Here is a 25,951-nt window from a genome sequence, read left to right as displayed (position 1 = left end):
TGGCTGGTAAGTTTGAACCACCGACCCTGAGGTTTGAACCAACTTTGTGATCCAGTGTTTATTCTACAGCACCACACTATGACTCCATAAAGATGATCATTGTTGTTGCTGTTGTTAAGTGCCATCGAGTCAGTTCTGATTCACAGCGACCCTGTATAGTGTTTCCTAGGAATGTCTGGTAAGCTTGAACTGCAAACCTTGCAGTTCAAACTGACCTTGCAGTCCAGTGCATTAACCCGCACTGCCACACCAGGACACTGTGGGTTAATTTGCTGGATTGAAAAGTGATCATAGGGGAACATGAATGATAAAGAAGTTTTACAAAAGTGGAAAACTTCACTGGTGAGCAAGGCCAGAATTTTTTTTCTGTCATGTACCCTCGTTCTTTGAGGGTACAAAGTACTGTCCTGTGATCATTTTGATTGGGAAATCTTATCCCATCCACCCTACAGCTCTTACTTCTTCAGATTTCTTTTTGTTCCCTTGACTCAAAGAACATTTTAAAGGAACATGATTTGTGTCCCTCAAGGATGCCAAAACTGCTGTTTTGACATGGTATAAATCAAAGAGTGCAAGGATTCACTGGGAAAAGGTCAGAGAGATAGAATCACCACCTTTAGAAGTATGCAGACCTAAGTGGAAGACACGTTGAGAAACAGCAGCCTCACATTTTGGTGTTTTTAATGAAAGTGTCTGATTTTATAGCAATACTTTTTGACTTATCCTTGTAGACTATTCAATTCCATGATAGGACTATGCATGCCTCAGCGTAAGACAAAAACTTTCCATAAATGCATCATCATGCTCTAGAAACTGTGGGAGCCCTAGATTTTGTCTCTCCAGTTGATCAACACAAGGAGGAGGCATAAGAATGGGAGAACTCGGCAGTTAAAAAGCACCTGTGATTAACACAGTGGTTCAGCAATCACCATTCATTCAATAAATATTTATTTAAAACACTAGAGCCAGATACTGTGCTACCTTCTGGGAAACACATTATAATGGAGAATTTGACCGATCTTAGCAGATTTTCAGGAGACCTTGGTTAGGCCCAGAAAATCCATGTTTCACATAGAAGGGGTCCAACCGAATTCTGAAGACTGTCTCCAAAAGACTGTTTGGAAGAGACTAGAAACAGAGTAGCAGGAGAAGCAAAATAGTGAAGACTTCTTGTCCTAGGCTGATCTAACTGACAGATCATTAAGAAGCCTGTGAGGACACAGCACAGGAAACAGTTCATTCACTAGTTAACAGGATAGAAACCAGAGAGGATGAACAGGTTAATCCTCAAGGGACTCTAAAAGTGAGTGGGAGGAAACAGGACCTATCCTCTGGCATCCTTAGACTAAGCATCTGGTCTGCCCGCTGGACTTCAGGACAAGGCAGTCATCATTAAGAATCCTTATTTCCAGGTCCCCCAAAGTAGATCTCAGGGTCACCCCACTCTCCTGCTGCTGAGTAATGCTGCATGAGAAAGAGTCACAGGGAGAAGGCAGAAGACAATTCCAGTGGGTGATACAGCTGATGAGCAGAGACTCAGGTAGAGAGGGAGACAAAACTATTGATCATGTGCCTCAGCCTTTAGGGATATCACCAAATAAGCACAAAGTCTCTGGCTGAACAATATGAGAGGGTTTCAAATGTTCATGGAAAACTTCCATTCTACTGGTATACAAAAGGGTTCAACTTAAAAGTTAAGACTTTTTGTCAGCACATTAGGGTTATGCTCAAAGGAACACAGGCATGATAGAAGGCATGTAAGTTTGGGTACCAAAAGGGTCTGAACTGGAATTCCTGCAGTTGTTTCATTTTTGGCCCTTTGCAACCTCTGTGAGCTTATTTCCCACTCTGCAAGATACGAATGAGGGATCCCAGTAGCACAGGAGTTAAGGTCTCAGCTGTTAACCAAAGTCAGTGGTTGAAACCCCCAGTCGCTCCATAGGAGAAAGTGGCAGCCTACTTCTGTAAAGATTTCTATCCTTAGAAACGCTATGCAGCAGTTCTACTCTGTCCTATGAGCTTGCTATGAGTTGGAATCGACTTAACAGCAACAGGTTTAAGACAGGAATATTAGTGGTACCCATTCTCACAGGGCTGTGCAAGCATTAACATCATGTGATGTACTTAGCATAGGAAGAAGTCGATAAATGGTAGCTATTAGTCACTCCACCCCCTCATCCCAGGATATGGAGAAAGAACAGCTTTCCTAGCCCTGATATTACATTATAGGACCTTCAGACAATACAAACAGGACAAAGGAGGCCCTGGACACATGCCACTGGGATCTCAGAGAAAAACTGGCTTCTAACATTTACCTTCTCTAAAGGGGAGTCCTGGTATGGTGCTGGACTGCAAGGTCAGAAGTTCAAACTCACCAGCCACTCCTTGGGAGATTCTCTACAGGGTTGCTATGAGTTCGAACTGACTTGACAGCACTTAACAACAACAACAAAAGGGCTTTCCTAAAGAGTCTCAGTGGCAGCAGCAATGGGCACTAAAGTAGCCAACGACTGTGAGGTTAGCGCAGGACCGGGCAGTGTTTCATTCTGTTGTGCACAGGGTCACCATGAGTCTGTACAGACTTGGTGGCACCTAATAACAACAACAAAAGGGTCTCAAGGTAGCACAGTCTCGAGGGGAAAGACACGCCCCTCCCCACCCAAAGGACCACATCCAAACCAATGCTGGCTTTGCTTTGCAGGCACAACTTTCAAGGACAGGCTCCACTCCAGGATCAGAGGCCAGTAAAATCCCCATAGCAGAGGGCCCTAGCCCCTGGAGAACAAGAACAGTCCCATCAACCAGTATTATGCTGGCAGCCAATGAAAGGTTGTCCCAACACAAAAAATTCTTTAGAGGAGAAAGTGGAAGTCCACACCCCAGCAGTTACCATGCTGCTGATATGGTATGCTTTCTTAGCTGTTTTTCCTTGGACAATTGTGGAGATCCTCATGAGCAACAATTTTATTTACTGATGTATCTTCAGTGCTTAACACAGTACCTGGCATACAGCCAGTGCTCAATGGTTGCTGAATGAATGTAGTCAAGATTTTCAGTCAAGAATCCTACTATCTCCAACCTTGCCTCACACAACACTGTTGAATATTTTTAAAAAAAGAGTGTAGAAGGCAGTCAGATATGATGTCACAGCTGCCTGGAACAATACACCACTAAGCTTGCACTATGGGTCCCACAGAGATAGCTAGGGTAACGAGGCTGTCTGCAAGAATAACTCCCAGACTGTTTCATGTACCAGGAGACAGAGTCAGAAAATTTTGTTCAACTCTCAACTCTGTGCTGAAGGAGCAGCAGAGTGGCCAGAGCTATGGAAATATTTCCTCCCTCCTCCTGATGAAACTGAGCTAGTCCGTCTTCAGATGGAAAGACAGTGTAGGCACTAGAATGTGGGCTGCATGTTCCCGCATTGCTGGTGAGAGTGCACGATCTGGTGCTGCAGCTGGCTGGTGGGAGGGCAGCATCCCACTCCAGGAGGCGGTACTCTCAAGTGGGACTTCCAAAGGGTCCACAGATAAGCAGAAGAGAGGTAGCCATCATGATGGCTCTATAAACTGAAGTGGGACAATCAGGGATTGCTCAGTCCTCAGAACAGAATACAAGTAGATGCCATGTTAACCTTGCCCATAACAAGATCATGCCACTGGAGCAACCCTCTAGGTTCCTGTGAATTCTGGGGTCACACACTGCAGTCCCTCCCTGCTTCTCAAAATCAAGTAATGCTTATCAATAAAGTGCTTGATATGGAGTGTGGAAAAGTAAATCCACCCACAATTTAGAGACAAACAGCTACAGACACAAGAGTAGAGAAGCTGGAGAAATTATGACTGGACCCAAGTTAATTTTCACCATCAAATTGTACAGTAACTTTCAGACCAACCTCTTTAAGCCTCAGAGGCTGGACCCACCTGCATGTCTATAGGTTTGTTACAGTGACACGTTTCAGAAGCACTCTTGAAACTAAGAGAAACCAGAGCCCAAGAAGAGCCATACCCCAACTGGATACCAATGAAAGTGTATGCCTTGTCAAACCCAATCACCCACAGAAAGATACCCATCTCCTAAGTGGGTTCTTCCGTCATTTGCTCAGACACAGTGGGAGTAGGGACAGGACAAGGTTGGCTTTACTAACTACCCAGGTTAGCTTGAAAATGCTACTACGCAAAAAAAACTACCAGGATCTCTGAGACAAGATCTCCAGGCACAGAATACAAAACAGTTGCACTTACTTGCACAGGGGAGGTTACCAGTCTGTCCCTCAAAAAACCGGTACAAGCTGAAGGAGAATACGTCAAGAAACCCTACCTCAACCCAGAGGTATTTTCTTAAAATTAAATCAAAGTCTTCCTTACCTATATCCAAATTTAAAAAATATTATCAATTCAATCCTCTTCACCAATCAAAAGAGATTTTACATAAACAACTGGGCATTAAAATGCCAAACAGACACAACAGTCCCAGGCTCTGCAAAACAGTCTAAAAAAAGACCTGCGCCAAACGGGGTAGAGGCCACAGAAATGAACTAGACAGTACCTTGTCGGGCGGGGTGGCTGTGAGGGGTAAAGGAAGGATGACAGACTGTCAGCACCAGGAGCAAATGGTTTCCCTGTTACCCCACTGCTTATTACCTTTTGATCTTCGTATGTCCCCGCTGTCAATACAATTTTTATTATTATTTATATAAAGTAAAATATGCAAATTTTAAGTAAACCTAGAGGATTTCTCAAGTTCACATTTCTCCCCCCAAATACTTCATTCAACCCACTGGCTTGCACCACAAGAGGGAAGTAAGTGGGCAATGGTGGGTGAGGGGGCTTGCACAAAAGCATTTCTGAAAGGGGCTGCCAAGAAGTCCCTTCTATCTGTCCCATCAAATCCTACCAACGTGACAAGGGACCCTAAAGAGGAGTTGCTCTTCATTTATCTACCTGGTTACCCTTAACACAAAGAAAAAAGAAAAAAGCCTCTGTAGCTGGTAATTACCCATCCTTCTTACCTTGCCAACCTCCTCCTTCCAGGATCAACCCTCTTATGTTATCGGTTCTACCATCCTGACATTACCTAGCCTCACCTGGGGCTAAAATTCTTTCCTTGCCTTGATTCAAGGACCACCCATCCTTTACCTATAGCTCCCGACTTTTAAAAACCACTGAGAAATGGAATCTGGACATCCAGATCAGCCCCTGAAGTCCCCTCCCCCACCTAAAAGTATTTTGCTTCATCATCTCTAAGACAGGCCTGGGCACCAGGGGGTTAGCTGGATCTTTTCTGCATAAGGTTGTCACCTTAGGGACCCTTCTCAGGGCCACCCCAGGTGCAGACTAACAACTCCAGAGGGTTTGTCAGGTAAGTTGAAAAGCCATACCTGTCTTTTCCAGCAACCATCTGTCCTGCCACACTTACAGCCAACATCTACATCTCTTGCAAAACAGCTCCATGTTGTGTGTGTGTGTGTGTGTGTGTGTGTGTGTAGGGGAGGGGGAGTGATGCAAAGGGGAACAGAACAACTGTTGCTGTGGATATCTTTATCACCCCATACACCCCCTCCCCCAGCCAACTCATTCTCCTGCACTCACCCGAGTGTGTGCTGCTCTGGGCTGAGGAATCTGAGTCCTGGGTGCTCCAGGGTCGGTCCCAGCCGGTCAGACTAAGGGACTGCAGGCCAAGGCACAAGTCATTTGCATCTGGGAGGCCATGGGAAGATTCTTGCGCAGAGGTGGGGAAAAGCATCCTGTTCGTAACTGTTTCTTCAGAGTCCTGGAAGTCTGCTTTGGACAAGAGGATAGACAGCAGAATCCCAGAGTTAAGGGCTGTTTTCCCTAATATCACCAACAATAAATATTATTAATAATAGTTTCTCCAGGCTCAGGAACCAGACATCCAAGCTAACTGGATGCTGCAACCACTGCCTCTGCACTTTTGGGGGCGTTCGAGCAAGAGCAGTTGCCATATAGCCCCCTCTCCACACACACACCCCTATCCCGTCTGCATTACAGACTGAGCCAGCATGTGATCAGGCTGCTGATGCTTCCCGCTGCCAGTGACATCAGCTGGCTGAGCCGTGCAATAGAGAGCGGCATCATCCCTCACAGACCGGGGGAGGAGCAGGAGGGGACGACAGGGAGGAGACTTGCCTCCCAGGGAAAAGACAGCACAACAGCCACTTGGAACAGTCCGAGTGCAGTGCCAGTAAGTCAGGGTGGCGAGGAGGCGGCCTCCAGTCTCTAGCAATGGTGGCCAAGCGGTCCTCAGGCACGACTGAAGTCCTCTCTGCCAACAGCAAAGCCAAAGCAGTCGACTGCCTGCTTATGTAGCTCTGCCCTCCTGCCCCTCCCTTCCCCCTTCCCCCCTCCACTCTCCACCCCCAAACCCAAAAACACTCTAGTCCTGGACTCTCTCCAGCTGCTGGCTCGAGCCCTGCTTCCACAGCCCAATGCAAAGCTTCACAATCCTGCTAGCAAAAATCCAGTGCTCCAAGTGGTCCCTGAGCCGCTAGCACCCTGACACAGCAATGTTTACCACCGAAGACTGTGATAACCTTCAGAACACCACTATATACTGGCCACTAGGGACTACCACCGTGTCTGGAGCAGCTTATCACAGAGAAAAGGGCTCAGGTTTGGCAATGGGGGGTGGGAGGGGTCATCAGGCTATTCTAGAAACCCACTACCACACATAGAACATGGCCCACAACCCGAGTAAGGCCTGCCCTGACTAGGACAGTCCATGGTCCTGGCATCAGCCATGAGCAGTACAACTCCTCCCCTCACTCCTATAACTGCAGGCACAGACTAAGGAAACACTCCTCAGTAGCAGTGTCTGAGATGAAAACAAGAGAAACTCTCTCAAGTAGTATTATGCCCACTCAGAAGTAGCATGCTGAGGCACTTTCCTCACCTGGCTCTGTCAGCTCTATACCTACCACATGGGGGTGCCACTGATAAACCTTTAATTGCCTGAGGCCTCTCTCAGGAGTACTCCCAGGACCAACACCCTTTTTCTGATGCCTCAAATTGTTCTAGCAGCAATGTTTAGCTCTGCCCAGCGGTTCTGGAGCCTCCACCACCTTCCTCTTCACCAATGAACCTTCTCTGGTATGACCCTCAGTCACCAGGCTTCCTCCTCAGAAAGGAAGGTGGGACAAAGGCCCCATCCTCAGCAGGCAGGTTCCTCATACCTAGACCAGACTAGGAACATTCCACTCTGCTTATTCTCCCCTTGTTGCAGGGAGAAGTAAGATAATATAGAAGTACCACCACCTAGGATCTCCCATGACACGGCCTGAGGAGCAGGAGAGAGGGGGATAATGAAGTAAGCTACAGGAAGTGTTGGCCAGAGGCACACAGTTTATGTCTATAGGCATTCAGGCATACCCCAGAGTGGAAAATGGTCAGTCTGTGGTAGAGCCTCCTCCCCTGAGAGGCTTTTTTAGGTGCTCTGTTGCTGCGTCATCCACTCCTGCGATTCCTGTCCGGCTATAGATACTCTGCTTGCTCCGTCAGTCTGCTAAAGCCCAGGTCACTTCTCACAGGCTGTCGCCTTTCTACCCATGCAGTGCGGCTTCCACCCAGGCCACTCCCTTTTCTTTTTCTGTTTGTACTCTTCCCGCAGACAGAGGATACACTTTAAAACAATCTGTGTGTATTCATTACAAAAACAATGCTTACTTAAAAAACTCTCCTAATCAACCATCAATTCTCCCTTAAACCAGCTATATATTGGGGTCTCTTGTACCCCAATCTGAGGACACCTATGCCTAAAAGTCCTGGTGTGGCACTGCAAGTTAATACACTGAACTGCAAAGTTGGTTTGAACTGCCAAGGCCAGTGGTTCAAGCTCATCAGCCACTCCTTGGAAACCCTATACAGGGTCGCTATGGGTCAGAACCGACTCAATGACACTTAACATGCCTAAAAGCAGCCATTTCTCCCCTCCCTCTCTAAAATCAGGATATCTGTCTACATCCTGGATTCCTGGTATGGCGCTGTAGGATCAGCACTGGGCTGCGAATCAGAAGGTCAGCAGTTCAAACCCACCAGCTGCTCCTCAGAAATCCTATACAGGGTCTCTAGAGTCAGAACCAACTTGAAAGCACTTAACAATAACAACAATCTATGTCCTGGTGTGGCACTATAGGATAAGCACAGCTAACCACAAGGTTGGCAGTTTAAACCCACCAGTCGCTCCTCAGAAATCTTACACTGGGACGCTATGAGTTGGAACCGACTCGACGGCATTTAATAACAACAGGAACCCTGGTGGTACAGTGGTTAAGCACTGAACTGCTAACCTGTCAGTCACTCCACAGGAGACAAGTAAGGTTGTGTGATTCCATAAAGATTTACATTCTTGGAAACCCTGGGGTGCAGACCTATTGTACCCCATAGGTTTGCTGTGAGTTGGAATCGACTGACTGGCAATAGCTTTTTGTTTTGATTCTAAATGTTTATGACTACCTGAGGCAATGATAATCTTCAACTATACTCTTGCTACTCAAAGTGTAGCTTGGCAGACAATATTCATACAGCAACATCTGGAGCTTGTGTTATAAATGCAGAGGCCCCATCTGAGACCTATGGAATAAATCTACATTTAACAAGATTCCCACATTAAAAGTATAAGCAGTATCAACCTATTAACTACCACAACCACCCCCACTTCTAAGTTAAAGGGCTCTAGGTCTGTGTAAATTTATTTAGGCCCTCAAGGAACCAAAGGCTACACAAATCCAGAAGCTATGGAATCTAAATAGAACTTTCATCCCTATTACTTCCACCACAGACTTGACCCTTATTCAGACATGCTCCATGCATTATTTCTTCAAAATTTTCACTAGCACTATAGAACTATTTCTCTAGGTCTAAATAGATCAATGGAGGCCACACACAATAAACCTTTATCTACATGGTGGTGATGGTAGTGGTTATATGCCACGGAGTCAGTTTCAACTCATAGCGACCCTGTACAGGGTTTCCGAGGCTGTAAATCTCTATGGGAGCAGAAAGCCTCATCTTTCTCTGGCAGAACAGCTGGTAGTTTCGAACTGCTCACCTTGCAGTTCGCAGCCCGATTCATAACCACTGTGCTACCAGAGCTCCTTTTTAATTGACCTATGCTGGGAAAATCAACTAAAATTCTGCTAGGCTTGGCTTTTGCTTCCCAGGTCTATCACTGTGTGACCTCATCTAAATTACTTAGCCTTTCTGAGCATCTTCTTATTTGTAAAGTGAAAACAGCAGTTACCTTTCAGGGGTTTTACAAGGCTTAAATATAGCATTTAGTATAGTATCTGGTACAAGGTATTTGCCAGTAGAATGAGTATATAAATGATCATCTAAACAGGAATACTTTTGAGGGAGAGAGAGAGCAAATATTCATCATCATACTGGACAGCAAGCTTCAGCAAGGACTATCTTAGGCAAACTGTCACCACATCATTATTTTTTTTTTTACATGCTAAGGGGCAGCCATTCATGTTTAGAGCCATTTTACTCAAAAAGCCTCCTTTCTAGTAATTTCTTGATCCCATCTTTCTGAATTTCCCATCTGCTCTACCTTTTCACTCTGTACTGAAAGGAAGTTTGAAAAGTGAATTATTAACACATGTAGTGAGTCAAAAGGTCTAAAAACAAAGGCTGATTTTAATGAGTAGAAGTTCTCAACTCACATCAGAACTCTCAGACACTTGGAACTTTTAATTGGAGGATAGTTTTTATAATCTTTTAACAAGCATCAACTAGATACTCAGAAGATATGAAGATGTGAAAAGCAGGTGGATTGGCACAAGATGGAAACAATTCATTCTTATATTTAGGCAATCTATTTGAACAATTTCTCAGCTTAAATAAAGGTTTTCTCCTACAAGTTTCTTTTATAAATACTTGTAACAAAGTTTCTCTTTCCTGGTGATGCAAATGGTTAAGTGCTCAACTAGTAGCCCAAGGGTTGGTGGTTTGAGCCCACCCCAAGGCATCTCTTAAGACAGACCTGGTGATGTGCTTCTGAAAGGTCAGAGCCTTGAAAGCCCTTTGGAGCAGTTCTATTCTGCACACATGGGTTACCATGAGTCAGAACTGCCTTGAGAGCAACTGACAACAACGTACAACATTTCCAACATAAGTTTCATTTGGGACAACATTTTAAAATCTTTTCAGATATCTTTATAGTTAACCTTCCAAATTTCTCAGCAACCAAATTATTCGGGAAAATAAGTAAACTAAACACAATGTTGAGTTTTCTAGTCTAGAACAGAGCAGTGTTTGGCTGACTCAAAATGCACAAGAGACTCAGGGACTCTGGCTCCAGGACTCAAGAACTCAATGAGAGAGTTACCAAAGCCTCAACTCAGATCTTTTCCATCCTCAGTTCTAAGAACTTCATCTATGCTCTGTTGTCTCTTCTGTAACCAATATTTAGTGCAAAATTGGTCAGGGTCCTTTGCAACTACTGTTCTTCATCACCTAGTAAGCAAAAGAAGAAAGACAAGCTTTAGGACCCACATGGTAATCACCTAAGGGAGGGTGGTATAAAGGCTCAAGGGTCCATTATATAAGACAGATGATCACTGCAAGAAGTCAGTTTCAGGCTCTTGGAAGACCTGAGTTGGCTTCACCAAAAAGTGCTTCATAAAGCAAATGTATCACAAGCTGTTCTTTGAAAAATTGGTAGAGAGGGTGATGAAAAAGAAGGTAAGCAAGGTGCGTTATGGCTAGTTAACCTAGATAAAACAGTAACCAGATTATCAAACTGATGCTTAGGCAGGCAGTAAGGACTCTCTGTAACTCTTACATAGGAACTAATCTGATAGAGGGTCATTTATGAACTGAGATGAGAGCCATGGAAGGCAGTCATGGAAGCAAGAGTGCAAGGGAGAGGAATAGGGGAAGAGGAAAATACATTAAATGATATAAGCTAACTACAAATTTGCATCTATACCGCGATTCTAACTATGTGAAAACCCTGCTTGTTGATAAACAGTGTTGGTAATGGAGCAGAGAAAAACTATGAACAGCTTATGTGTGTGGGCTATGAAGAGATTTTCCTTTATTATTATACAAACACTAAACAACACAAAATAAGATCTATCCTCTCCTTTCCTTTTCCTTTCTAAACTTTGAACAAGCAGACTATAGCTTGTATAGCAACCACATTTGAATCCTTTTATAAATTCTCTACTATATCCCCAAATTCCAGTTGCTGGGAACTGCAGACAGAACATTTAGCCATTTGTCCTTATTAGATTCTTTAAAGTAACTGACTGCCTTTACAGTCAGCTGAGACTATTAAAAGTCAATGATTTACAACAATTCTTAAAGTTTTAAGAAACTCAAAGTAGCATTTCTAAGAATGTACTCCCAAAAGGATAGTTGGATAGTTTTTAAATACTGTTTCCTCCTCCAACCAAAAAAAAAAAAAATTCTAATTTTGAGAAATCAAGTTTAACAACTTAAAGCGAAAGAACAGGTAAAAAGTCAGTCATCTGTCAAGCTCATTTCAACTGCCCTTTGCGCTATGGCCCATATCCATTCTGCATGCTTCTCCAAATAGGGATTTACAAATTTTAAAGTTCACACAAATCATTTGGTAATCTTCTAAAAACTGATTCTGACTCAGTGAGACTGGGATGAGCCCCAGAATTTACATTTCAAACAAACTCTCAAGTGATGTCAATGCTCCTGGTCAACAGACCCCACACTTTTGAGTACCAAGAGTTTCAAGTGGTTTTTCTTCCCAAAGTCTAGATAATCCATCGCATCCTTACTCAATACCACTTTCTTCATTCTGTGTTTACTCTCCTAAACAAGCACCTTCAATAGTTCCCTATTGCCTTTAGGATCAAAGCAAATCTTCAGGCTATAGCTTACTTATTAACTTTCGTTCACATTATTCACTAAACATAAAAGGCTAAATTTGAGTTACCCACAACTCCTAAGAAAGCCACACTCCAGAGGGCAATTTATAGCTAATCTGTGTGGTAATAAGAAGAGCAGTAGCACATAACAGAAAAATGGCTAGAATATATGAGGAAACTATCCTTCCAGTTTTAGCAATCCATTAAATTGCATTGGGACAAATAAAGGTCTGAGAGACAATATAAGGCTCCTTTTGTATTTACCATCGTAAAACCATGATTACTAAATTTTCATCTTGACTGATTTTAATAATCTTAAAATTCTATAAATGATTTAAGTGATTTCTGCAGTATTTCTTTAAGTGAATACTAACATGTTTAGATTTTAAAGTAGTATCACACTATGTTCACATACTGAAAGATTCAATATTGTGAAGAAGTCCCACAAAATTAATCTACACAGTCAATGGAATACCAGTAATACCTCTCCTTGAAGCAGGTCAGCAAGGAAAAACTGTAACAAATGGTACCAGAAGAACTCAATATTCCTATGAGAAAAAGCCCAAATCTATAACCCCTACACCTCATGCACCCTTATAATCTGAATCAGAGCAGAGACCTAAGCATAAAAGGTCTCTAAGAAGAAAACAGACATCTTCATGATCTGGAGGGAGAGGGAATGTGGAAAAGCAAAGGTTCAGAAAGTAGCAATCATTACAGGAAAGCTTAATAAACTGAACTAATCAAAATGAAAAAACTTCTGCTCATTAAGAAAATGACTAGGCAAGCTACAAAATGGGAGACAACATCCACAACCTTATCTGATAAACAGCTAGTATCTAGTGTATATATGAAATCATAAAGAAAGCGCAATTTAACAAAAACACACAAGTGGCCAATAAGCACTTGAATAAGTGCTCAGCATCATCAGCCATTGTCTTAGTTCTCTAGTGCTGTTGTATCAGAAATACCACTAATGGACGACTTTAACAAACAGAACTTCATTCTCTCAGAGTTTAGGAGACTGGAAGTCTGAATTAGGGTCAGCCTTTCTAGGGGAAGGCTTTCTTTCTCTCTCAGCTCTGGGTAAAGGTCTGTCTCCCTTTAACATCTGTGTCCACAGCACCCCTTGGCACTCTCCATCAATCTGGTCTTGGAGGTTCTCAGTGAAGGAACCCTGATCCAAAGGGCGCACTCTGCTCCTGGACCTTCTTTTTGGTAATACTGAGGTCCCTGCATCTCTTTGCTTACTTCTCATTCCCTCTACTTTTTAAAGATAAAAGGTGACATAGGCCACACACCCCAAGGAGCCTCCCCCCCCTTCAGTGCTGTGACCTAAGTAGCATCCCAGCCTAATTTCCTTACAATGACTGACATCAGGTCACATCATAAGGGAGAATTAGATCATTGCATAACTGCCAAACCACTGAGAATCATGGACCAGCCAAGTTGACACATTATTTTGGGGGGACTAATTCAATCTATTAACAGTCACCAAATAAATGCAAATTAAAACCACAATGAGCTACTAAAATACACTCAGCAGAATGGGTAAAATTACAAGGACTGTACCATATCTTCACCAGTATTTGGTGCTGTCAGTCTGAATATAGAGACCTCCTTTAACAGAGAAAAACTGCCGCATAGCAATGTGCTTAGCAATGTGCTTTACAGAAGCACAGCCTCAAGGCTTTCTCTCATGAAGTCCTGAGTGGGTTTGAACCACCAACTTTTTGGTTTGTAGCTAAGTTATTAATCACTGTGCCACCAGGGCATCTTAATAAAGTTAGATAAAGGAATAAATCATGTGATAAAGTAAATATGGTAAAATGTGGACAACAGAATCCAGGTACTACAGATGTTCACTTTGTAATTCTTACAGTGTTTGTCTGTGTGTTTGAAAAAGTCCCCAATAAAATAGTGAAGGAAAATTAATTCAGACTTGACAAAAAGCAAGTCTGATTAAACTAATTTGGTTTGACAACAAGAAATGACTTTCTTAAAATGATTTTAAGGTTGACGATTGTCTGGGAAATAACCAAACCCAAATCTATTGCCATTGAGCCAAATTCTGACTCACAGTAATCCTAGAGGACCAGAGTGGAACTGTCCCATAGGGTTTCCAATCATTACCAATCGGGCTGCGAACCATAAGGTCAGCAGTTCGAAACCACCAGCTGTTCCGCGGGAGAAAGATGATGCTTTCTGTTCCCGTAAAGATTTACAGCCTCGGAAACCCTGTGCAGGGTCGCTAAGCATCGGTTCTGACTCCACGGCACACAACCATCAACCTTTACCAGAAGGAGGCCTGGTGATACTGCAGGTTAGGCATTGGCACAGTTGGCAGTTCAAACCCACCAGCCACACTATGGGAGAAAGATGGGACTGGCTGCTTCCGTCAAGTCTTGGAAACCCTATACGGGGTCACTGTGAATCGAAATTGACTCGAGGGCAATGGGTTTGGTTTGGAATCTTTACCAGAACTGACTGACACACCTTTGTCTCACATTCCCATAAACACAGTAAGTTAAATAAATCTACAGGATCAAGGTTTTGACAAAAACATAATTAAAACAAGTAATAAGAAAAACAGCATTTAAAAAGATTACATTGGTAAACTTATAGCTTTAAATTTTAAATATTCTAAAATTTTCATACCTTTCAAGAATACTGAGTTTAACAAGGAGTTCCTAAAAGGTGTCTCTAAGCGAAAGAGCAACAGACATGGGTTAACAATCATCTGAAATCCTGATCAAGAATTTTTGATACACTTGCAAGAAAATGAGAAAATCAGCCACTGATGACTAGGTAACAAATCTTTTCATAAATTAGATGGTTTCCAGTTCCTTGTTTTCAACAAATATGAAGGAGCGGTAAATGGAACTGTCAGCAAGTAGATGACAAAAATAATGATCCATGACCCCATGTTTTTGTTTTTATGCACAGAACTCAGAGTTCAAAGAATCGAATGACGATTGTTCTAACAACTCCTTAATTTCCCATCTATTTATTTATGTGAACAAGGTTATTTAGAGCATAGATCTATAAATAAAAAATAGGAATATATTTTATGTTGAAAACCCTGAGTCACTCTAGCAATTAGCAAATCATCCAAGAATACATGAGTCTATTAAAAGCCTCATTCACATTATTGGGATGTATTTCCAATAAACAATTATTAAATAGATAATAAAATTTTATCAAAATTTGTAAGTTACATTATTGTACTTGTTCTAGTAATTGTCACAGAAATTTGTAAGTTACATTATTGTACTTGTTCTAGTAATTGTCACAGAAATCCAAAACATCACAAATAATAATTTAAAATTTTAATTTATATACATAATTTTGTTGCAGAGAAGCATGAGATGATGATCATATAATGCATAAAATATTATATTAGGATAAAACTCTGGTAGAAGTAGGTTGCAAATACAAGTAAAGGAGAAAGTAATAATGAAAAACTTCCCACTGTTAAAGAACTGTTTTATGTATTTTTAAAAAAGATAATGAGTATCAAATCTCTCTAGTATTGCAATTCCATTGAATACATTTTTACTTATGAAAGTTGATCATAGGGTACACTGTTTTTTAAAAAGAGTAAGATGTACACAAATGTCTGAAGACTGCTGCTACCTAGTTTATGAAACCCCAAGATCATGTTTAAAAGTATCTCAGACACATCAGACTCTGATGAACTACTTTTACTATGCCATTCAGTGGTCCTAAAGGCAAATGCCATCTTCTGGAAGGATGAGTATCTGACCCAGACTGGACCAGAATAACCTACCCCCAAGGATTCCAATGACCAGTCCAGGTTTGGGTGTGATCCTCCTTACCTTCTCCATCCAAACTCCCACTGAGCAGAAAGTCAATTTCATATCTAGTGTTTCCAGGAGTCCACCACCACATGTATATATTATGTTTGAAGGTGACAATTTCACTTCTTCCCCATGGGTAACAAAAAGGAGAGTGCTGATTCAAACTCAGCTGTACATAATCTAAAGTTTATAGTTGTTGTTTAGTGCCATCGAGTTCTAACTTATAGCAACCCTGTATAGGGTTTCCGAGGAACAACTGGTAGCTTTGAACTGCTGACCAAGCTAGTTTGAGTCCTTTCTTGAGAGTTTTCTAACTAGAGATAGTGGATGAAGAACCATTTCCTGATTGTTCATGATTCCAGAAGAACATGAGTACATTCCCTTCCTTAGCTCAGGCAAGTCTGAAAAATGAAAAAAATGAGACTACACTGGAAGAAGCAAAGGAGAGAGTGAGTCATCTTGATAAAATTTGGAGACCCTTGATTCAGCATCCCTACTTAGTTTTTTGGTGTCACTGGGTGGTGCAAAGGGTTAATTAATACACACTTGGCTACTAACTGAAAGGTTTGAAGTCTGACTCCACCCAGAGGTGCCTTGGAATAAAGGCCTGGGGAGCTGTTTAGAAAAATATCAGCCATTGAAAACCCCATGGAGTAGTTCTACTCTGACCAACAGCATCAGATCATCACAAATCAGAATTCATTAAACAGCAACTGATGGTGGTCACTTCATTTTCAGTAATTCTTCTCCTATTCTGTGAATAAGATACCAAGAACCTTCCAACACATTCCAGAGGTTTTGCTGCAGTTAGTTCTAATTAGGTGTTAGATCATTTGCAAATAAAGTGTTCTCTGTAACCTAGGCCCTTTAGCAAGGCTTAGCCAAACACTTAACGCAGGATGAGAACCTCTGGGACCAAAATCCTAAGGCCCTACAACAGAGTCACAAAGGAAAGAAGTTAAAAGATCCTTGTTCAAATCCTCTTTTTTTACTAGAAAGCAAACAAGGAATGGGACCACAGTGGAATCCAAATCCTCGCCTGCTGGACTCCAGTACTACTCCCCCTGCCTCTCTCCTACACAGAAGTACTTTCTCAGACAGATTTTCACTCACACATACCCCCAACTCAGACCTTTTAATCTATATGTTAACAATGGATTCTCTCTTTTCCACTCAAATCCACATGGAACTTCATACTAATCCCATCTCAATCTACCAGGAGTCCAATAATTACCACTAGTAGCTCTTCCCTCCTTACTTCCTCCCTTCAAAATCCCATTGAGCAAAAAGTCCATTTCATATTCTAGTGTTTCTAAGAGTCCACTGCCATGTGCATATATTGTTTTTGAAGGTGACAATTTTACTTTTTTCCCATGGAAAGCAAAAAAGGAGATTGCTGGTTCAAACCCAGCTCTACCTAATCGAAAGCTTTTTAGTTATTGTTTATGTCATCGAGTCAGTTCCAACTCATAGCAACCCTGTATAGGGTTCCCAAGAAATGACTAGTGGATTTGAACCTCTGACCTTGCAGTTAAAAGTCCAGTTCTTATCCTACAGTACTCACCAGGACTTCTAGTATGGAGTATGTATGATGCATACTCTCTTGAAGACTCTAGACCAGAGTTCTTGAATACAATAGGCTATCCAGGAAGTGTCCCCAGGTTGTATGTGCTGTTGTTTTTAAGTCACTTCCAACTCATAGAGACCCTGTTATAAGGTTTCTGAGGACCAGCTGGTGGGTTTGAACTGCAGACCTTGTGGTTAGCAGTCCAGTGTTTATCCTACAGTGCCACACCAAGACTCCAAGCTGTATGAAGAACTAGCATACATAATCAAAACACAATGAAATGTTACTTTACCTGATGCTATACTGTTCAAATTTGGGGTTTGCAGAAGCTCCTTGAATATTATAGCAAATTGGAGACTTCTACAGGTGACCCCTTATATTGCCAAATCACAATGGACCTAGGAATATAAAAGCCACTGCTTAAAAAAAAAGGAGACATGGGTACTTTCATATGTTGCAGAAATGGTACTGTAATGTAAGTACTGGACTGCTAACTGCAAGGTCGGTACTTCAAACTCACCTTGCTCCTCAGAAACCTTATAGTGGGTAGCTATAAGTTGGAACTAACTTGATGGCACTTAACAACAACAATTCTTTGATGAAGAGGTTTTATTTTTAAAGGTTTATCCTATATCCACATAATCACAGATGCAGGCAAAAGTTTTAACTTCAAGTATGTTTCACTAGTATTCAAAATATATACCTATTTTAAAAAATGTCTCCAAAATATGGATTGAATACCTGAGGTTCTTGACCTTTTCTGTACCATAAACCATTTGACAGTCTGTTGAAGCCTATGAACACTTCCTAGTAATAATGCTTTGAAATGTGTAAAATAGTGATCAGAATTTTGAGGTAGTGTTAAGTAGAAATAACATTTAAACATATATGTAATAACTACTGAGGCCTGGTGGGGCACTGTGGGATAATGCCCTGGACTACAAGGTTGGTAGTTCAAATTCACCAGTCGCTCGTTGGGAACTCTACACAAGGCCACTAAGAGTCAGAACCAATTTGACGACACTTAACAACAGCATCAATAACAACTGATGCCAAAGTAATAGATTTAGCTATATAATTATGGAGTTCTGGTGTGGCACTGTAAGATATGCACTGGACTGCTAACCACAAGGTCTCTAGTTCAAACTCCCCAGGTGGTCCTTGGAAACCCTATACAGGGTCACCATGAGTAGAAACCAACTCAGCGGCACTTAACAGCAATATAATTGTTTAATTTGTTGCCTTCATTCATAATTGAAGACTGAAATGCTCGACTTCAGCTAAATGCCAGTGAAAATAAATCTGTAACTTTTCCCCTGCCCAAGTTACTTCTTGTTGTTAAAGTGCCAGTGAGTCAGTTCCAACTTACAGCAATGCTGTATAGGGTTTCTGAGGAGCAGCTGGTAGGTTTGAACTGTCAACCTTGTGGTTCGCAGTCTAGTACATATCCTACAGCACCAAACCAGGAGTCCCTCCAAGTAACTAGATCATCTGAATCTATCCAAGGACCTGTGTTAAGAATCTATCTATCTACACCTATTTATGCAATAATATGCCACACAGCCCTGAAAAAAGACACAGAACACAAGTAACACAAAAAAAAGGAAAGAAAAAGAATACTGTATGAGGGGGCTTAAAAAGTTTGCAGAAAAACAGAATGGAAAGATAAGAGAATTTTCCCACAACTTTTTGAAGACCCTTTATACAGTGTACTCAGAAAGATTTACATATATGTATGTCTATACATGGAGTCCTGGTGTGGCGCTGTGGGTTAATGCGCCAGACTGCAAAGTCATTTGAACTGCAAGGTTGGTGGTTCAAGCTCACCAGCTGAGCCTCGGAAACCATATACAGGATCACTATGTGTCAGAACCGACTAGATGGCACTTAACGATTATACATGGAGTCCTGGTGTGGTGCTGTAGGTTAATGCACTGGATTGCAAAGTCGGTTTGAACAGCAAGGTTGGCAGTTCAAGCTCACCAGCTACTCCTCAGAACCCTATGGGTAGGCATTGACTCGATGGCACTTAATAACAACAACATGTATATACATCAATACACACACATACTTACATATATTTTTGTTGTTAAGTGCCATGGAATTGGTTTCAACACATAGCGACCTGGTATAGGGTTTCTGAGGCTTCACATTTTTTTGTGGGAGCAGAAGGCCTTATCTCTCTCCTGTGAAGCAGCTGGTAGGCTCACACCACCAATTTTGTGGTTCACAGTCCACTGCTTATCTTATGGTGCCACCACACTCCCCATACATATGGTTTTGTTGTGTTAAGTGCCATCGAGTCAATTCTAACTCACTGTGACCCTGTCTAGGATTTCCAAGGAGCAGCTGGTGGGTTTGAATGTTTGACCTGTGGTTCACAGTCCAGTAATTATCCTACAGCATCACACCATATACTGCTGTTCTTTAAGTGCTGCTGAGTTGGAATTCCAACCCATAGTGACCCTGTACAGGGTTATCCAAGGAGCAGGTGGTGAACTTGAACTACTGACCTTGCAGTTCAAACAGACCTTGCAGTCCACTGCATTAACCCACAGTGTCACACCAGGAATCCACATCATATGTAGACAGACACACACACATATATTTAAATGTTAGAAAAATACTAGAAAAACAATGCCAAAATATTAATAGCTGTCTCTGGTTAGTAAATTACACTTATTTTTTTCCTTCTGATTTCTCTGTTTTCTTCAGAATATTTTACAATGAACATGCATTACTGTAACAAGAAAAAAAATGTAAGTTATTACACAAGGGCAAGGTGATCCAGATTTAAAATAAAATTGAATTAAAAAATGTTTTGTAAAGAAAAGCCCATATTAAAAGAAGATTTTAAATTTAATATTAGGAACTCAATGATAATATAAAATTAAGATAATTTAATAAATCCACAGAACATTAAAAATAGAAGGAACTTTGGAGTCTATTTAGTTCAAGTCCCTCATTTCATAGTAGAAGCACCATTCCCAGTACTCTGAAGTCTTACCTCCTGTTACCTGTACAATCTCTCTCTCTCTCTCTCACACACACACATCTTATTATTCAGTCAAAACGATGGGAAACATCTATCAGCATACAGATATTGGAAAGCATACCCTAAAGCAGAAGTAATCTTAACTCTGACTGCCACAATCTGCCCTTAGTTTTTAGTGGCAGAACACTAACATTCCAGTAGATGGGGATGGTACCACACACACAGAACAAAACTGAAAATTTAATGAAATGACACATTCCCTACTTTTGCAAACAAGAAAACTCAAAACAGAAGATTTTATTTTGAGATCCAAGAGGAGACAGGTAATTTGTAACAATGACCATAATCCTCATAACGCCCTGAAGGACACATGTCACCCATTTTACCCATACTGAAACCAAGGCTCAAAAGAGGCAAAGCAATCTGACCTCTGTCACAAGGCTGGTGGTGGGGTGCCAACAAATTAGTTACTACTCTTAGCGACCCTAGATAGGGTTTTTGAGGCTGTCAATCTTTATAGGAGCAAAAAACCTTATCTTTCTCCCGAGGAGTGACTGGCAGATTCAAACTGCTGACCTTGTGGTGAAGAGCCCAGTTTATAATCCACTAAGGAGCTCTGGTAGCGTAGTGGTTATGAATTGGGCTGTGAACCTCAGGGTCAGCAGTTTGAAACTATCAGCTGTTCTGCAGGAGAAAGATGAGGCTTTCTGCTCCTATAATGATTTATAGCCTCGGAAACCCTGTACAGGGTCACTATGAGTCGGAACTGACTCCACAGGACATAACAACAACAACTCTACTCTCTAGACTAACAATTTCAAATCCATATACCTTTTTTTTTAAAAAATTACATTTTAATGTAAAATTCCATATTGCAAATGCCCAACATTTCAAGACAAGACAAGAGCACATAGTACAAAGTAATGTAACACTCCTTGTCCTCAACTGTACTCTGTGAATTAACAGTGTAAGATTCCTCTCCTACCATTTTCTTCGCATTGATGAATACATTTATCAAGACCGGTGCTATCACAACTTTAAATTTTTTCAGTGTGGTAGGTTTGAAAAGAAAAAGCATTTTCTTAATGAATGACTATGGGATCACTAAGTCAGAAGTGACTTGATGGCACTTAACAACAAAAATATTCATGTCAGGAATTAACTGTTGTTTGTAAGTTTCAGGAGTCTATTCCAACTCACAATGATTCTGTAAAAGGTTTCTGAGGAGCGACTTGTTGGGTTTGAACCACCAATCTTGTGGTTCAAACTGACCTTGCAGTCCTGCGTTTTATCCTACAGTGCCACAACAGGTATTATTAGCTAGATAACAAGAAGATGTGGTGGTGGGGGTGTGTGGTGGAATGGGTTCCAACTCATAGCAACCCTGTATAGGGTTTCCGAGGCTGTAAACCTTTACAGGAGCAGATAGCTGTTGTTGTTGTGTGCTGCTGAGTCAGTTCCGACCCACAGCGACCCTGTATAGGATTTCCAAGGAGCAGCTGGTTAAGTTTGAACTGCCGACCTGGCAGTTCAAACCTACTTTGCAGTCCTTTGCATTAAACCACAGCACCACACCAGAAAGCTGTAGCAAGGAAAGATAGCTACGGCTCCTGCCTTTATGGGTTTAAAAGCAGCAATAAAAAGAATTCAAACAGTCACACTACTAACTATTTATATCTGTGACTAAAGGGTTAGAAAAAGAAACATGATGATAGAAAAGTATAATAATGGGGCACCTGATCTAATATGAGAATGCTGGTTAAAATGTCCCTGTTGTTGTTGTTGTTAAGTGCTGTTGAGTCAGTTCCAACCCAGAGCGACCCTGTATAGGGTTTCCAAGGAGCAGCTGGTGAGCTTGAACCACCAACCTTGCAGTTCAAACAACTTTACAGTCTGATGTATTAGCCTACAGTACCAGGTCTCTAGAGAAGTGTTTTTAAGCTATATAAATCTAAATTTTTAACATCCTTATTTATTAAATGGTTAACACATCTTTTCAAATAAAACACCAACAGTCAGTAGTGGCCAATTTTCAGTTCATATATTCTGCTTTCTTTTCTCTCTTTTGAGGATGAGTTTTTATCATGTGACCAGTAGTACTGTCCTCTGAAAAGTCAAAGAAAATACTCTTAAAAAATTCATTACACTTTTCTAAACACTAGGTAGGATTTTCCAGAGTCCTGGTGTGGCACTGGTGGATAAGCATGGCACTACTAACCACAGGTCAACAGGTCAAGCCCATCAGCTGCTCCTTGGAAACCCTATACAAGGTTAAGTCAGAACCTACTTGATAGCACTAAACAACAAGTAGGATTTAAAGAACTTTAAAACTATGGAGATGTTTATAGGAGGACACTAGATATAAATTTTACTTCCTTAGTAAAAACAAAACAACACAAAAAAAACAGGAGGGGGGCATTAATTTGATTAGATCCAGGATAATCTGGATCTTTACCCAGGATAGGGATATTGCTGGCAAAAATCAAAGTTGAATTGATCAGTATAAAAATGAATAATATTTCTTACAGGTTAGTTTGTATCTTTTTGGTTCTTGAGGAAACAATCTAAGGAAAGAAACATATGTTCAAACTGGTTTCACAGCTTTTCTAAATTTGGGTTCTCATCTTCACAAACCCCTTTATACATAGATTCATAAATGCACAGGTGTGAAGTCAAAATGATTACTATTCCTCCCGATCATTAACATTTCAAAAAGCTAAGGTTTGAAATAAATGCCTATGTGGGAAAAAACGCCATCTACAGTTCAAGCTCACCAGCTGCTCCTCAGAAACCCTATACAGGGTCGCTATGGGTTGGAAGCGACTCTATGGCACTTAACAACAACAAACCCACTTTAAAGCACTTTTCTATGTATTAGGAACAAGATATCAATCAATTTAAAAGTTATAAACCTTTTAACTTTCAAAAAAAAAAAATCAGTTGTCTTTTTAAGGCAGTCTGATTTTTTTTTAGAGCATCTAGCAGTTTCCACCCCAAAAGAAAAAAAGGTTAGGAAACTCAACACTGAAAAAAATTAATTTATATTTTAATACTCATATTTAAACATTCATAATTTTAATACTAATATAAGGAGCTCTGGTAGTGTAGTGGTTACGAATCGGGCTGTGAACCTTAAGGTCCACAGTTTGAAACTACCAGCTGTTCCGCGGGAGAAAGATGAGGCTTTCTGCTCCCGTAAAGATTTACAGCCTCGGAAACCCTGTACAGGGTCACTATGAGTCGGAACCAAATCCACAGCACATAACAACAACAACAATACTAATATTAAAAATACTTTAATTTATGAAGCAAAAATTAATGTTAAAGTACTCAAAGTGGATGAGTCATTTTGATAATTTTTGTGTCTAAATACACAAGTATGAGACAAGCATTCTTAAACTGTTGGAGGGATCATAAAGAAAATGACATTTCTATAAACCACCAACAGCTTAAAAATATATATTAGAACTGCTTGACTCAGTAATTTTACTGGTAAAAAATTTTATAAATACTTTTTAATGTAGAGGAAGATTTACCTGAGACTATGCTTCCACAATGGTAGAAAGCTGGGAATAACTACTGCTTTAGGCATTAAAATTCCTCTCTCAGTAGCATGACAAAGAGAAATACTTAAGTAGTTAACAACCTGCTATATGCAGACAATACAAACAACCTTGCTTGCTGAAAGCAAAGAGGACTTAAAATACTTAACTGATAAAGATTGGTATGGGTTGCATCTCAATGTAAAGAAAACAAAATTCCTCACCACTGGACCAATTAACAACACCCATAGAAACGAAGAAAAGATTGAAGTTGTCAAAGACTTCATTTTTTTTTTTTTCTGAAATCAACCAACAACACTCTTGGAAGCAGCAATCCAAAAAATCAAATGACATATTTCACAGAGTGAAACTGCTGAATAAAGTGTGGGAAAGCAAAGATGTCAATTTGAGGGCTAAGGTACACCTGACCCAAACCACGGTATTTTCAATAATCTCACACGCATGCATAAGTTAGGCAATGAATAAGGAAAACTGTGTAAGAAAAGATGCATTTGCGTTATGGTGCTGGAGCGAATACCGAACGTACCAGGAACTGCCAAAGAACAAAGTGTATTGGAAGAAGTACAGCCAGAATGCTCCTAGAAACCAGCGTGGCTAGACTTGGTCTCTCGGACTTCGGACATATTATCAGGAGGGACCAGTACCTGGAGAAGCACATCGTGTTTAGTAAAGTGGAGGGTTGGAGAAAAAGAGTAAGACCCCTAGCTAGATGGACTGGCACAGCGGCAGCAACAACGGGCTCAGATGTACCAGCGATTATCAGGTTGGCCCAGGACCAGGCAGTGTTTCATTATGCTGTGCACAGGGTTGCTATGAGTCAGTGTCAACTAGTCTCCACCTAACAACAACAGTTTGTGAAAGAGCATACAGCATTGTAAAGCATGATTCTAACTGCATGAAAACACCCAGAAATATGTTACATAGGTACAGACTAATAGTCACTAAAACAACCAAACCAGACTCTACCCTAAGTAGTAGCAGTTGTTATGTGCTGTGGAGTCGGTTCCAACTCATAGCAACCCTGTACAGGGTTTCTGAGGCTGTAACTCTTTACGGGAGCAGAAAGCCTCATCTTTTAATTTTTTTCACTTATATTTCTCTTTAAATTTACCAAGATGTCTATGTTGTTGTACCATCGAGTTGGTAAGAACCATTGAGTTGGTCCCATCTCATAGTGACCCTGTATAGGGTTTCCAAGGAGTGGCTGGTGAGTTTGAATCACCGACCTTGTGATTCAAACAGACCTTGTGGTCCAGTGCTTTATCTCACAGTGCCACACTACAGCAAACATAAATGACCAAAAAGAAAAAGTCAGAAAATTGTTTTAAGAATTTTAAATCTGGGAGTGGCGCTTTCACAAAGGGCTTTATTAATTTTAAAAACAGTATATCTAAGTAATAATGAATTTCCTTTTTTTTAAGAAGAGAACTTGGTAAGATCTTTTCTGGGATGTTATTTGGTATAAGCATTAAAAGAATCTCTTTCTGTTTGTACCCAGCAAATATGTTAGTCCATTATTTCCAGGATTTTATTATGAAAGAATAAGAGATAAGGTCAAAGGTTTTTTTAATAGGGCAGTTCATCTCCACATTAAAATAAAAGTTAGTAACAGTAGCATGGTAAGAACTCCAAATAATATAGGAAAATTATAAAATGAGGGTCATCACTGACTTCCCACCCCAGAAGTGCCTTTCAAAGATCCTTTCATGCACAGAAGCATACATGATTTTTTAAACGTACCCAGAGTCCAATATATTATTTTGCATCTTTTAAAAATCACCATACATTTTGAAAGGAGCTCTGGTAGTGTAATGGTTATGAATTGGGCTGCTAACCTCAAAGTCAGCAGTTCAAAACTAACAGCAGCTCCACAGGAGAAAAGCTTTCTGCTCCTGCAAAGATTTACAGACTCGGAAACCCTCTATGCAGGGTCGCTATGAGTCAAAATCAACTCCAAGGCATCTCTTATGATGCCCAGGACCAGGAATCTGTATCTGGACCAAGAAGCAGTTGTTCGAACAGAGCATGGGAAACACTGGATGGCTTAAAATTAAGAAAAGTGTACGACAAGGTTGTATTCTTTTACCATACTTATTCAACCTGTATGCTGAGCAAATAATCTGAGAAGCTGGGTTTTAT

The 25,951-nt window shown here is 40.9% G+C and overlaps 1 protein-coding gene across 3 annotated transcripts in view; it reads right to left on the bottom strand.

Annotated features, from left to right (window-relative positions):
* CPEB1 (cytoplasmic polyadenylation element binding protein 1) overlaps positions 1 to 25,951 on the bottom strand; it is a 126,693-nt gene that overhangs the window by 44,687 nt on the left and 56,055 nt on the right. For 2 of the 3 annotated variants that reach the window (XM_006870933.1, XM_006870934.1), the window contains exon 3: positions 5,592 to 5,780. In XM_006870933.1, coding sequence (XP_006870995.1) covers positions 5,592 to 5,780 — 189 coding nt within the window. Of the gene's footprint in view, positions 1 to 5,591; positions 5,784 to 25,951 lie in introns of all 3 variants that reach the window. The other variant, XM_006870935.1, reaches the window with a different exon arrangement.

The sequence above is a fragment of the Chrysochloris asiatica genome, unplaced genomic scaffold (assembly GCF_000296735.1).
Source record: "Chrysochloris asiatica unplaced genomic scaffold, ChrAsi1.0 scaffold00156, whole genome shotgun sequence".
In the NCBI taxonomy this organism is placed as follows: Eukaryota; Metazoa; Chordata; class Mammalia; order Afrosoricida; family Chrysochloridae; genus Chrysochloris; species Chrysochloris asiatica.
Note: the sequence above shows the minus strand (reverse complement) of the source record. Positions and strands in the feature narration are given on the sequence as shown.